Source organism: Enoplosus armatus, chromosome 6 (assembly GCF_043641665.1).
Source record: "Enoplosus armatus isolate fEnoArm2 chromosome 6, fEnoArm2.hap1, whole genome shotgun sequence".
NCBI classification, from domain to species: Eukaryota; Metazoa; Chordata; class Actinopteri; order Centrarchiformes; family Enoplosidae; genus Enoplosus; species Enoplosus armatus.
The window spans coordinates 8,050,581-8,064,006 of record NC_092185.1 but is presented as its reverse complement, the minus strand read 5'-3'; the positions used below and the strand labels follow the sequence as shown (position 1 = coordinate 8,064,006).

General features: G+C 40.6%; 1 protein-coding gene across 1 annotated transcript in view; it reads right to left on the bottom strand.

Moving 5' to 3' along the window:
- shank3a (SH3 and multiple ankyrin repeat domains 3a) overlaps nucleotides 1-13,426 on the bottom strand; it is a 130,219-nt gene that overhangs the window by 57,998 nt on the left and 58,795 nt on the right. The window contains exons 8-11 of the mRNA XM_070906865.1: nucleotides 7,890-7,967; nucleotides 7,294-7,360; nucleotides 6,141-6,370; nucleotides 5,789-5,958 (exon numbers count right to left, since the gene is read on the bottom strand). Of these exons, the coding sequence (XP_070762966.1) occupies nucleotides 5,789-5,958; nucleotides 6,141-6,370; nucleotides 7,294-7,360; nucleotides 7,890-7,967 (545 nt within the window). The remainder of the gene's footprint in view (nucleotides 1-5,788; nucleotides 5,959-6,140; nucleotides 6,371-7,293; nucleotides 7,361-7,889; nucleotides 7,968-13,426) is intronic.

Here is a 13,426-nt window from a genome sequence, read left to right as displayed (position 1 = left end):
CATTTCATGCCTTTCACCTATTCATCTGTGTTTTCAAGATTGGACCATACTTGAGATTATTCCACATAAGTGGCCCTTATCAGAAGTCTTAAAGCCAATAATTTGAGCATGCCAGCTATCAGATGCTGGATTAGGATCAATGAGTCCACTAAAGACAGGTTAACATTTGACCGGCTCTATAATGAGTCCAGCTGCCTCAGTTTGGAAGTCAAAATCTATGAACTGCCTACTTAACTCTGAAGATGCAACTGCAAATGTCATTAAATGCCATTTACACAGATGCTATCAAACTAAGCAGCTTCAGTGTAGCATTTTCTCACATGACTGCCTTGCCTTCTCAGGTAAATGGCTATTTTCTAAAATAGCCCAGCTCTCTAAGGTGAGATGAGCACATTATAAACACAGTCATAATCAGCATCGCACTTTGCATCCTAATGATAATCACTCTCTCCTTGCTTTGCTGCACTTGAATGAATATATGCTCTCTGATTCTTTCTTGCCCAACGTGGGAGGGTTTATGTCTATCAAGGTGGAAGTAGAATGTGGACTCTGCTCATTGGCCAGAACATATTAAGATCGTGAACAGCAAATCTGTTTGAACATGGGCAGCTTATGATTTGCAGACTTTACCATTAAGCGAAATTAGCAGAAAGGGTCAATTAGTGTGATCAACACATAACCCCAAACTCCACCTCAATTTGAGAAAGTAGAGGAGGGCCAGATAAACAAACCACTTAGCCCACACTGACAACATTTGTATGGCATCTTTTTCAGTACACTATTCACCTACACTAAAGTATTTGCTGTACATTTTTCTGTGGGTACATGTGTCCTGATTTACAACATTACAAAACTTACTTAAGTGTATGGTGTAAAGGAAGAGTGCCCTAATATGTTTTTAAAGACCAGTCTAATGGCTTGGATAGTATGTTCACTGCTTATGTTTATGTTTAGCAACAGGGCCAATGTCTATAGACTGTCGAAAAGGCGTTTGGAGAGGCTCCGGCTCCAAAAAAAAAAGTGCTTTATGGACTTGAAGAAGGCTTTTGACAAAGTCCCTCAGAATGTGCTGTGTGTGTGCGGAGGGAATATGGGGAGCCAGGGCTTCCTCTGAGCCATCCAGTCTTTCAATATCATCAGTCATCAACAATTCACTCCCAACCAAAATGAAGGAATTTAAGTATCTTTTCATCTCATTCATGAGTGAGGGTAAGACAGAATCTGAGATTGACAGGTATATCTATGCTAGAGGTGTAACGGTATACAGAAGTCCTGGTTTGTTTCATACCCTGATTTAACAGTCACGGTTCGGAGCAAATTGTTCCCAAACGATTGATTTAAATCAGAATCAGAAATATTTCATTGATCCCCGGGGGGAAATTCTACAGTACCGGTGCTCCCATTCAAGAGTAGAAAGTAGCATAAATTTAGAAATAAAAGTATGTACAAAACATAAAAAATAAGAAATAGAAAATAAAAATATACACATTTACAATATTTAAGTGAAAAATAAAAGTAAGTTGTTGTGCTAACCTCAGCATCAATCTGCAGACCGTGCAGTCTGCGTCCGGCTGCATGCACCGAACCGTGACCCCTGTACCATGACAGTTTGGCACAAATACTCAAACTGTTAGAGCCCTAATCAATGCAGTGCCTGTTATGGTGAAGAGGGACCTGAACCTGACGGTGAGACAGTTGATCTACATTCAAACTCTCACCTATGATCATGAGCTCTGGGAACTGACAGACAGAAGGATATCATAGATACAAGAAGGCAAAATGAGTTTCATTCGCAGGGTCTCTCGGCTCCCCCTCAGGGACAAGGTGAATGGCTTAGATATGCAGAAGGAGTTTGGAGTAAAACCACACGGGCACATCAAACTGGAGGCAACCCCAGGGCAGACACAGAACACGCTGGAAGGATTACATATCCAATCTGGCCTGGGAAAGCTTCAAAATCTCCCAGGAATAGCTCGAAGATGTGGCTGGCAAGAAGGACATCAAGGCTATCATGGTTATCCTACGGCTACCATGGCAGAAGATCCTTAAGAGTAGATTCATTGTGTGTGGCCAGGCCAGTGCAGACAGCATCATTGTTTTACACAAAGATCACAACATCACCCTCTAATACGAATTATGACGTACACAGATTAATACTACTGTGTCCTCCTTTGATGTGGATTCTCCGCAGGTGAAGCAGAAGAAACTCAACTCTTCATCTCCTCCCCTTCCTCCCTTTTCCTGTCCTCCTTTCTTCTCTGTGTACTTCAGCCCTTTGGCTGTGTTAAGACGCTGCGGATAATCTACACACCAACAGCCACTGGTGTGACTAATGCAAAGAAAGAGGGAGGGATGTGGGGTGAAAAGGAGGTGAGAACAGTGAAAACAAAGAATTAAAAGGTGAAGGGAATGAGACACCTCCATGTTGGGCTTGTTGCCATTATATATCATGTAAGGGGTCACAATACAGCACTTCCACAGGTAATGACCCAGTTTCTTGCTCATTGGCACCACAAGCTACCACAACAACCTTACATGGCAACATGTTTCAAGTAATGCTGTGTGACTGAATCCTCGTTTGAAATGAAGATTTGGCCCTCTGTGTCCAAATCTCCTCCCACAATTTTCAAACAAAGGGTAGCAAGAGTTTATCCTGACATTCAAACATTTTGTCTAACAGAACATGTGGTGGCGGTGCTTTAAAAACCTCCATCCATCCATCCATTTTCTGTAACCACTTATCCTGTGCAGGGTCGCGAGGGGGCTGGAGCCAAACTGAGCTGACATTGGGCAAGAGGCGGGGTGCACCCTGGACGGGTCACCACTTTATCGCAGAGCTAACACATAGAGACAGACAAACCATTGCTTTAAAAATTTGACTCTTAGAAATACCATACATATCAAACTCTTACCCAAACCAGTCAAAAGGTATGTAATAACTGATTTTACCTAATAAATACTAGCAAAAAACTAATTTCACCAACCAACTGCCTTTGCATGACAATTTCACAATGTGAACTTTGTATTCACCCTTTCTCTGCTGTTGTAGGAAAACTGAAACAAGGTCACACTCGAAATGGAAAAGATAAAAGTTGGTATCCTTTACTCAGTAACATCATTTCTATCTATCTGGCAGCTTGAGAGCTTTTCTTTCAAACCAAGATTGACAACTAGGTCCTAAGGTCCACAGCTCAATACCACAATTTCTAACACTGACACTGTCAAGTGTCCTCCTGATGATTAATTATCCCTTGTATTGACAGCAAATCATGGTAAATAACCAATTACCCTTATGACACAGGCAAATTTGTTTTGTTCTAAACAAAATGTTGCCTTATTATCATAGTATCACCCAGCTCCATGTCTTATCATATTGTCAACTACACCAGCTAGAATGACTGTTATACCCACACTTCTATGCTTTAATCTGTCATGACGAGCAAGCTTTGTTTGTTTTTCTTTCGTGATCTAGATCTTGATAAGTCACTCTGACCTATCCGTATCCTCTTCATTGTCTCCATCTCAACTTTCTGCTGAAGCCTTGCCAAGCTATTGAACCCTGGCAGCACTGCACACGTGCAACGAGGAGGAAGTGATGGTGAGTTCCACAGGAACTTGCTGCAGTCTGCCGTTGGGCGGGCTGTTGACCGGCCAAGCTAATTTCACACTCCCCTGGTACCCATAATGCCTCTAGAGTTACCATGGGCATAAACAGAAGGTCAGAGAGAGAAACAGAGAGAGGGAGGGAGAAATATTAGAGGGAAAATATTCAAGGACAGCATCAGTCTCACTTGGGTGCAGGTTCTGGCCATGGAGACCAGCTGCTCATTTTTGGCTTTTTATACATTCACCTCACTTTAATACTTGGTGTAAGGGTAATGCACACTGAAGAACAAGGTCTCAACTCCCTGTGTACAGAAGGCCATTTAGGCCAGGACACAGTGGACATACTGAACCTGCTGTCCTCCTTTTTCTTCCTCACTTCTATCCTTTTGCCTTTCAACCTTGTACAAAATGAACACAGTGACAGAGCAAAAGATGTGTATCGCTGTTAATGTCAATGTATTGCCAGATATAGCAGAGGAAGATGCACTTAACTTGTTACCATTATGGGACACACTATTTGATAGAAAGAGAGGGGGTGGTTAAACACTCCAGTGTGAATTTATTAATGAACTAAATTTATTTCATATAATTCAATTTAAAATTGTGGAAAAAATGCCTATACAAGTTAGTCCTTCAGAGCTTTAGTTTCTATGCTGTGTGATGTGTGCATGTTTTAATAAAGGATGTTGACTGCTCCCTGGCTTCAAACCATAGATTAATGGCACTGTGTGTACGTGTTTGTGTGTGTGTGTGTGTGTGTGTGTGTGTGTGTGTATGAATGACAGAATGAGAGGTAGACAGAGAGAGAGAGTGTTTGATGGATGGAGTAAAGTGACAGGAGAGTATTAGAGGGAGAGGGGAGTACGGCCGGAGCTGTGTCTGTAATGCAATTCCCCTGTCAGACATCAGACTGTTTCGCACAAACACACACGTACACCCAGTGTGTGGCATCCAGGAATCACATTAGGTGTGTGCTGTACGTAGGTGATCTTGCTCTGACATATGATCATAATAAAAAGCTTAACAAACCAAGTGTCAGTAAACCATTTAAATCTATCGCTGTGAGATTAGATCAGAGCCCTAGTTTACTGCAGTTTGTCTAATGGTTCAGTGTACAAGGGAGGAGATTTGTTCCAGCACCTCAGCAGCACAACTACATCTGTGGATTTATGTATCAATCGAGTGACAAGCTGTTTTGAACTGAGTGGCCCGTCCAATGACATTACTCATAGCTCTAATTTCAGAAAGTATCCTCTGTCTCTCAATGTCTCTCTCTCACAAACTCACAAACACAAACAGCCACAGCTTGGCAGCCTTCAATTGGTCCCCATGGTGATCATTATTAGCCGATTTCCATCTGTCTATCTCTGAACTGTGCAAGAACCCATGCACATAGCCATGTGCAAGTGTCTATGCATACACGTTCAGGCATACAAACACAGAGACAAACAAACACACAGATTTGAAGTATGTTATTTGCCCTCTGTCCTCCCAGCAGGATAAATGCTGCATTTGCAGCCCAGCTTGTTACATAAACAGGGCTGTTGTCTATGCCAGACACACATGCTACTGATCACTGCCCTCATACACTGACAGCAACACGGGCCACACAACAGCTACACCAAATGCAATTGTAACAGACCTCATGCTGATCAGTGTTTCAATCAGCAACTATATATCTGATACCAATTCATCAACATACATTGTCAGATTCAATTCACAGTTTATGCTTTATACAGATTACTTTTCTGGGCAGGTTGCAGCTACAGTTTCGACAGGAAAACGACTTTCATATGTGCCTGGGATTGATGTATGAATAGATAAACAAGATTTTGCACTGATTGATGTCATGTCATGTTTATCACCAGCAGCAGAGGATAGCAGATGGAATAAGATGCAGAATGCTGCCTGGTGACTAACAAGTGATTCAGATTAATCACATTGGGATTTTTTATTTTTGAAATTTGGTTTAAATATCAAAGTAGGTGCTAAATCATAGGGCCAATTACAGATTATCTATTTAAAGTAAATAGCTGGCAATACTGGTAAGTGTGAGACATGAATTGGGAACAGGAAGAAAAAGGTTGTCTTGTTTACAAATATTTCCAAAAAGTTGTTTAGTTGTGTAATCGTTAGAAATAACATATGAGGTTGAGCTGAGGTCAAAACAGACCTTACAGACCTGAGTCTTCCACGATGGCCGTGTCCGTGAGGGTAGCCATGGCTGTGGGACCTTCTGGGAACAGGCTTGTCATCTTCATGCATGTGATGTAGCGAAGGCGAGCGTGAATGGGAGGACCTGGAGCTGCCCGTACTTTGGAGACTGCTGTCAGGGATCTCACCATGACGGCTCTGACACAGCAGAAGAATCAAGAATCGTCTTTGTTTAAAATATGGACCAAAACTACAAAGAGACTATACCAAGATTATGTCAAATTGTCTCTCATTTTTTCCTTCACTGCTTTTGTCTTCTCTGAATGTAATGCTAAAATGTGCTAACACACAACTGCACAGCCTCACTAGCTCCATCTTACCTCTCCAAGGCTGCTGTGCTGCTGCCCAAGAGCTGGCAGACTGCGCAGTGAGGGGACAGGAGAGTGACCCTGACGACCACGCATCTCTCTGGGGGCCTGACTGTGGATGTGATCGTGGTCCCCATTCAGGTTGTTGTCACTCGCAGAGCGGAGCAAGGAACGCGGTGAGGGCAGGGGGCCAGGAATTGCACGCCGGCGGTTGGTGTAGGAGGGGGTCTCCCTGAAAGGCACTGAGAGGAGAAAGAGACACATGCAGGTCCAGAGCAACTCTTAACAGACTCATCACATCACATGATATGTAGCAAGCAGGTTAAGGATATGCACAATGGATCTGGCACTGATGGTGCTGTAGCAGAGCTTTAGAGAACCACAGTAGTGCCTTATCAATCTTATCAATTATATTTAAAATATAATTATATTTTGTCTATCTTCTATGTATGTCTCTGCTATTGCACTATCCTGTATGCTGCTGTAACAATGCAAATTTCCCCGCTGAGGGATTAATAAAGGATTATCTTATCTTATATTTATAATAATAATTATTGTTTCATATGAATGAATAACCAAATAAGAATAAGGAAAGCTGTTTAGGATATTTGATGATGGAACTTGTATTGTAGCTGTGAATAAAATATTCTCATTGTTAAAATGTTTAACTTAAACTTTAAAGCTAAAATAATTAACAATGTGCGTTTAAATTCACACATACATTAACAGCACATTGGCAGAGCAGTGTATCTATGGTAAAATTTTAATTAAAATGTAATGAACAAACATTACATGTGATTCCTATTTTAACCTGTTTATTGTTAAAAGGAATAAAATATTTGAATAAAACTATTTCCCAATGAAAAAAGTGGGGTAATGCATCCTGTCCACACTAGATGGCAGAGTTTTCCTTTATGTTTATGTCACAGAGAAACGGCTCAACTCAGCAGGGATCCAAAAAAAATCTCTGAAACCTTCTCCACATTCCTTAAATTTCCATCTCCTTTCTTTCAGGTATATAACCTGTAATCACTTTCCTTGAGCTTCTCCACTATCCACGTTCAGCCATTCTTCTGTCTGATGTCTTTCTGGCACTACATTCATACATTTAACCAATAAAATACTGAGGGAGCCTGGTGATATACTACCATTGCTGTCAACTTACCAACATCTGATACTTTGTGGACCTTTATGATTTCAGCCAGATCAAAGTTTCCTGCTATAATAGCCACCTGGAGGTGGGGAAAAGAGAGGAGTAGAGGGAAGAGAGAGGGGCAAACACATAAATGACAAATGCAAAACAGCAATATTTTATTCTATGGAAAAAAAAACACAAAATCACAAAAATAAATGATTATAAATACAATCACATTTTTTCTCTCACTCACTCTCCTAATAAATGTTTTAGAAATGTAGTCCTTAGTTGTGGCAGATGCGTAAAATCTGTATGTGTGGCAATGTTCTGGGCACTGTGTGGACCAGACTGCCTTGTGTACAAACAAATTAGCTTTGATCTGCACAGGAATCTGTGTCGGTGTCAATTTCACGCAGACTTCATCAACCAGAAAGGCAGGAATTCAGACACAGACCACAAAGGCGAGCCGCCGGAGGTGGGGGACGTTACGGCGCTTACATTTTTAAGAGCAATCAACATATTCAATGTTGCTGAGTAAGACATTCAATTCAGCTCTGACATGTCAAAGATGTATGGTATAATAATACACACAGCAGCATTCAGTGGTTCTTGGATACCATACATACCTGAAAGGCGGTCTGGCTGTTGTAGTTCTTTATCTCTTTATTGGCCCCCCGGAACAGGAGAACTCGTGCACAGCTATCCTGAATGACAACAGAGAGATGTATGTGTTGGGACTTTTAAATGTCATTGTATTTGATTTTACCATAACAACACACATACACACAATGATGTATGGGGCTCCTGTGTGTGCCATTTCCAAGTTTCTAATTGGTGTCTCTATTAGAGGTGGGAGGTATACCAAGTATAAGTCATGTGCCATGAAATGGATTTTGGCTGCACTGTTTGTATCAGTATAGACGGGATTTTAAATGTCACATCAAATAAAGTACAGTATCAAATCATATTTCGCTAAAGTAAATACATGTGTGAATTCTAAAAAAAGGAAGGTGAAGAAAGGGACAACACACTGCTACAGAGGCAGGACTAAACGATTACAAAATTGTTAGAAAAACAAAACTTTATACAATTTGGTCATGATTTGGTTTTAAAAAGCTGAATATCAAGTGAAATACAATTATTACCAGGCTTAGCAGTGCAACAGTTTTTGCCAGAGGCAGCATTTTGCAAGAAACCTCTTTGATCACCTCCAAAAGAAACATGCCTGCACGTACAAGGACTGTTTGAGAATGACTCAGACAGAAGCAGCTCTAGTAGCAGTGTGAAATGAGCAAGGACGCGCCTTGAGAAACCCTTGTGCTGTGCATGTGGTTATCTCCACAACCTACCGAACATAAGATTATGTAGGTTTGAGTGGAATATAGAGGAAATGAGATTGATATTCAAGATGAGCTGTTTTTAACAGCAGTGTCGTACTGGAATCGAATGCTAGATAGATTTGCAGTTATAAATTACAGTAAAGAAATTAGTTTATTTTTACATAATTTCCCTTCTCTTTCCCATTAACTATCAAAGTGATTGTCAACACTACTACATCCATCTCTGTTACACACACATGCACTCACACACACATATATGCTACTTAAGCAATGTGCAGACTACGTGATTACACCACAAAACATATTTTGTCCCAGACTATTGTGGTGTTGACGTGAGGGTGCACAAACTGCACAACTGATCTCAGACCAGGTTTTACTGATTACAAGATTATTCCACTTGAAGAAAATCCAAGACTGGATTAAATAATCGCAATATTACAAGAAAATCATGTGAGAGGTCACTGTGGGGCAGATTGTGACAGTGTTTATGTGCAAATGTGATGCAATCTTCCCCAGACATGTGGTGTATGTATCAAACAAAAGAACAGGTGCAAAGATGGCACAGAATGGATTTACATGAGCCAAATGGAAGGTTGTGGTTGAGAAATAAAACATGAATGAACTAACTGATCTATAGAAATATCAATAACATCAGACGGAAAGTGAACAGACTACACAATTATCCAGAGAGCAACAAAGTTAACAAGACTAACTCAACTAATGAAAAAGTAAACGATTCTTAGAAGGAATTCGAGAACAAAGAGTATTAAATGTCCTTTGTCCAACAGTAAAAGTAAACAGATGGCGGGGACTTGTAGTTTGTGTGGTGATAAACGATAATTTGAACTTGACATTCAAATAATTGCAACATTACAGCGGAACGGAACTTTTATTATATCTTTTTTACTGCATTTACCTCAGTGCTCTACTGATACATCAGATGTATCAACACCATCTCACCTCCACCTGCTGTATTTCTGTGTGTGTATCCGTGGCCTCTCTCCCTGCTCACCCCACCTCCGGTTTCCCGTGCGGTCTCATTGGCTACGGCTCCTTTCTTGTCTCAGATTAATTTCATGGTGCCCCAACTACAAGCGCATCCATTTGGCTACAAGAGAATCAGTGATGTTTGAAAGCTGTGGTAGCTTCTGGGCTCACGATGAGATGGAGACACGTCTTTGAAATGCTTGACCTAGAGGAACAGCGCAACAGCTTTCTAATGGAAAGTCAAACAATCCTTTGTCAAACAATCACATGAGACTCATCATGATTCAAGCCAAATTAATATCATTAAGAGGCATTTATGTGCAAGTACATATTAAAGCATAGCAAATACTTGAGGAAACTAAAGAAATGCTCCTGCTGAAAATTAAGCCCTGATCATACAATGTCAAGCTACCACAGTTCGGATTCTCAGACGAATTTAAAGCTACGAGAGGCTGGTGCAACAATAAGCCGGTCCATTTGTGTATGAACATGGTGAGAAGATGCTGGCAACAAAGGATTTTAGTTTCCACCTTGGCAACTAAACACTTTTTTTATACTGTTACAAACAACTGATTCATACTAACGTCCTCGCTGATGACAAATGCAAAGAAAAGCCACCTGACAGCTGACCCCCTTTTGTGGAAAATCAGCAGCCGGCTAAACGTGAATGAGGCAGTTCCACGAGGTGCTTCTAAAAATCACAACATGGACATCTCAGCTTGAGTCAGTGACAACTAGTCACTGTTTCTACAATAAGAAAAGCCAGAGGTGAAAGGAATTATACCCACTCCAACTGTGAGTCAATATAATAGACATGATTCTCATTAAAACTGTTACAAACAAACGCTTTAGGGTATTGGCAAAAACAATGTATTTATAGTATGTTATACCAATCTGCAAACATTTCACCCAAAGCAAAGCAACCCTGAAGCTGTACAACAGCTGTTGTATAAAAAGACCCAAACATGCCCTGTACAAACACATTCTTGATATGAAAGTGTGCAAGTGAGTTTAGTAAGATTGTAAGTAAGTAACATTGGTTGCCATAAAAGGCATTCAATGTAGAGCCTGTTGGCAAAGCAATGGCTAAACTATAACTAAAAGCAACATGTATGTATAAAAACGTAGGCTTAAATTAGTTTAATACAAGGAGCACATTACAAAAAGCACAAAACTGACATCCTCATTAGTTCACTACCACACATTTCTCTCTCTTATGTGTCAGACTACTGCCATATTTCTTTTGTGTGTGTGTGTGTGTGTGTGTGTGTGTGTGTGTGTGTGTGTGTGTGTGTGTGTGTGTGTGTGTGTAAATGAGCACAGGCCCCTCTGGCAAAAAAAGCCCAATTGTAGATTGATAGACATAATTATGTGTCCATGTCCTGGCTGGCTGAGGGTCGATATGTAATTTAACACTGAGAGCAGAATTAACAGGACTGCCTTGCTCTACAATCAGCACAATGACTCTGGTGACTCCTGTCACACATTCAGGGACATGCACGCACAGATTAATTGAACATGTGGCTCAGTTAATAACGTTCATGTGATTTAACTCATCAAGCAGGGTATATCTGATGAACCACTCTTGTAATATACCAGATAGAGTACTGTATGAGGCAAATACTGATGCACTGGAGCACCCTCTTCTGGTAAAACACATAGATGGTAACTATGTGGGTGCTGTGCCTGACTGCCCTGAACTGAGCAAGATGTATAATGACCATGGTGTCAGCTGGGAACCTACATAAACCTGTAAAGTCCATGTAAATATAGCTGGTGAAGACATGGGGGTATTTGTAAATGGAGCAGGTGTTATGAATAATGCATGGTTACTCTTGCTGCTAGTAGCCTACACAACCAATAAGGGTCTAAAACATCTAAAAACCTATATAGATAAACGCCTACGGCTGTTAGCTTGGCTAATTGCTAAGCACCCATACATTAAGCAATTACATGCACAATGCACGGACACACACACACACACATACTTTTCAGCATCAAGAGTCACAATGATCACCATTTCCAGAGTAATTTCAACAAAATATGAGGAGTTAACTGTGCATAAGCTTCTGTTTTATTAAGAGAGATCTGTGAGTGCATGTGTATATTATACTTCTCTGCCTTAGCGAAAAACTGGTTTATTTTGGCAAACGAGCTAAATGAGGTAGCTTTGAAGAAAAATACTTCAAGGTTGGAGAGAAGTGTTAAAGGACTGTAGAAGACTAATTAGAGACATGTTGCAAGAAAAATGATTGAGAACGATACAAAGACATACTCAAGTGAAGCACAAACGCTGATAAAATCCCCTTACCCTTGTCTATTTGCAGGCCGTTTTAAATAATCTATCACAGCCTATCCTGCTATTTTACCACACAGTAATGAGAAAACATGGCTAGCCTATTGCAAAGTGTTTCATAACTTTTCTTTAAGCTATGGATCACGTTAGGTGAGCAAAGAAAATCAATAAAATGCTTGCTCCATTATTACACATGTCTCTATGTCTCTAACATGTTATGGAGATAGAAGAATTGGGTGCTCTCAGTGTTGTGTGTAGTGACAGTCTAAGGCAGTGGTCCCAAACTGTTTTAGACTACTGCACCCCTTCGCTCCAAGCCACCCAACCCCCAATAATTATATAATTTTGCATAATATTGAGCACCTGAAAAACTCCCCAGCCAAAGAGTATTGTGTAACTATGACAACCAGTAACCATGAGCGGTCATTTCATTAGCTCCGACATAGCTGCATATTAAGCAGAGTTTTTTTAATTTCGATATATATTTTTTATGCTTTTCATTTGCGTTTTAATATGCTTGAAAACGTAACATAAAACGTAGCTAATGTAAATATCGTCTATTTTTTTAATGTGGTGAAACGTTATCAAACGCACAATAAATGAACAATGATGTTATAAATCTTGCAGCACCCTTGGCCCGTCCTCAAGGCCCTCCAGGGTGCCGCGGCACCAACTTGTCTTCTACTTGAACCACTGGTCTAAAGGTTACACACAGAGCCCATCTGGCACACCTGAATCTCTCCATTTACATGCATATTAACCTTGTTTTATTGTGTCTGTGTCTGGTGACAATGTTAACAAGTGTTACCTTCTTAAATAATCAAAGGAATAAAGGTTTGAGAACCTCAACAGCTGAATATTTGAATTTGTGCTATTTAGAGACGTTCTACACTCACAGACGCATACACTGACGTGCACACACACACGCGGAGGCCAATTACAGTGTGGGCCATCTGTCTTGCTCTTCTCTCCAAGGTTTCCTATAGGAATTCATTAAGAAAACCATTCCAGTAGTCCTCACCATGGTTTGCTAGATGTGATTACATTAGCTACATAGGAATACATAGTGAGCTAAGTCAAGCTTTACAGTGATGATGCGGGTCAGTCATGTGTAAAGACTGTGACAGATGGTTCCTCTCACAGCCATGTTTATACAGTTGAGCATTCTTTCTCTCATTGGAACTGAAGTGCAGATTTGGCATCCTCCACTGAATGTTGAGCTTGTTTTTACATTGGATTGTGACAGACATCTAAAGCACCTGAGATGCATGATGTAAGGCTGACACACTTTAAATAAGAGCTGAATTCTTCCTCATTATTGTGCACAACAGCAACATAATAAACACTGTAGCTTGAAATACAGTGATACTTCCTCTGTACAGCTTATTATAGAGTTGTCCCAAGATGTCATTGGTCTGACTGGTTTGAACAGTTCTGTGTGTGTCTTGCGCCACATCTCTTTAATTTCACTCATCAGTGTTATCCCCACTTGCCTTTACCTACTGTGTGTTTTCTCAATCACTCTTCCAACCACCTCCAA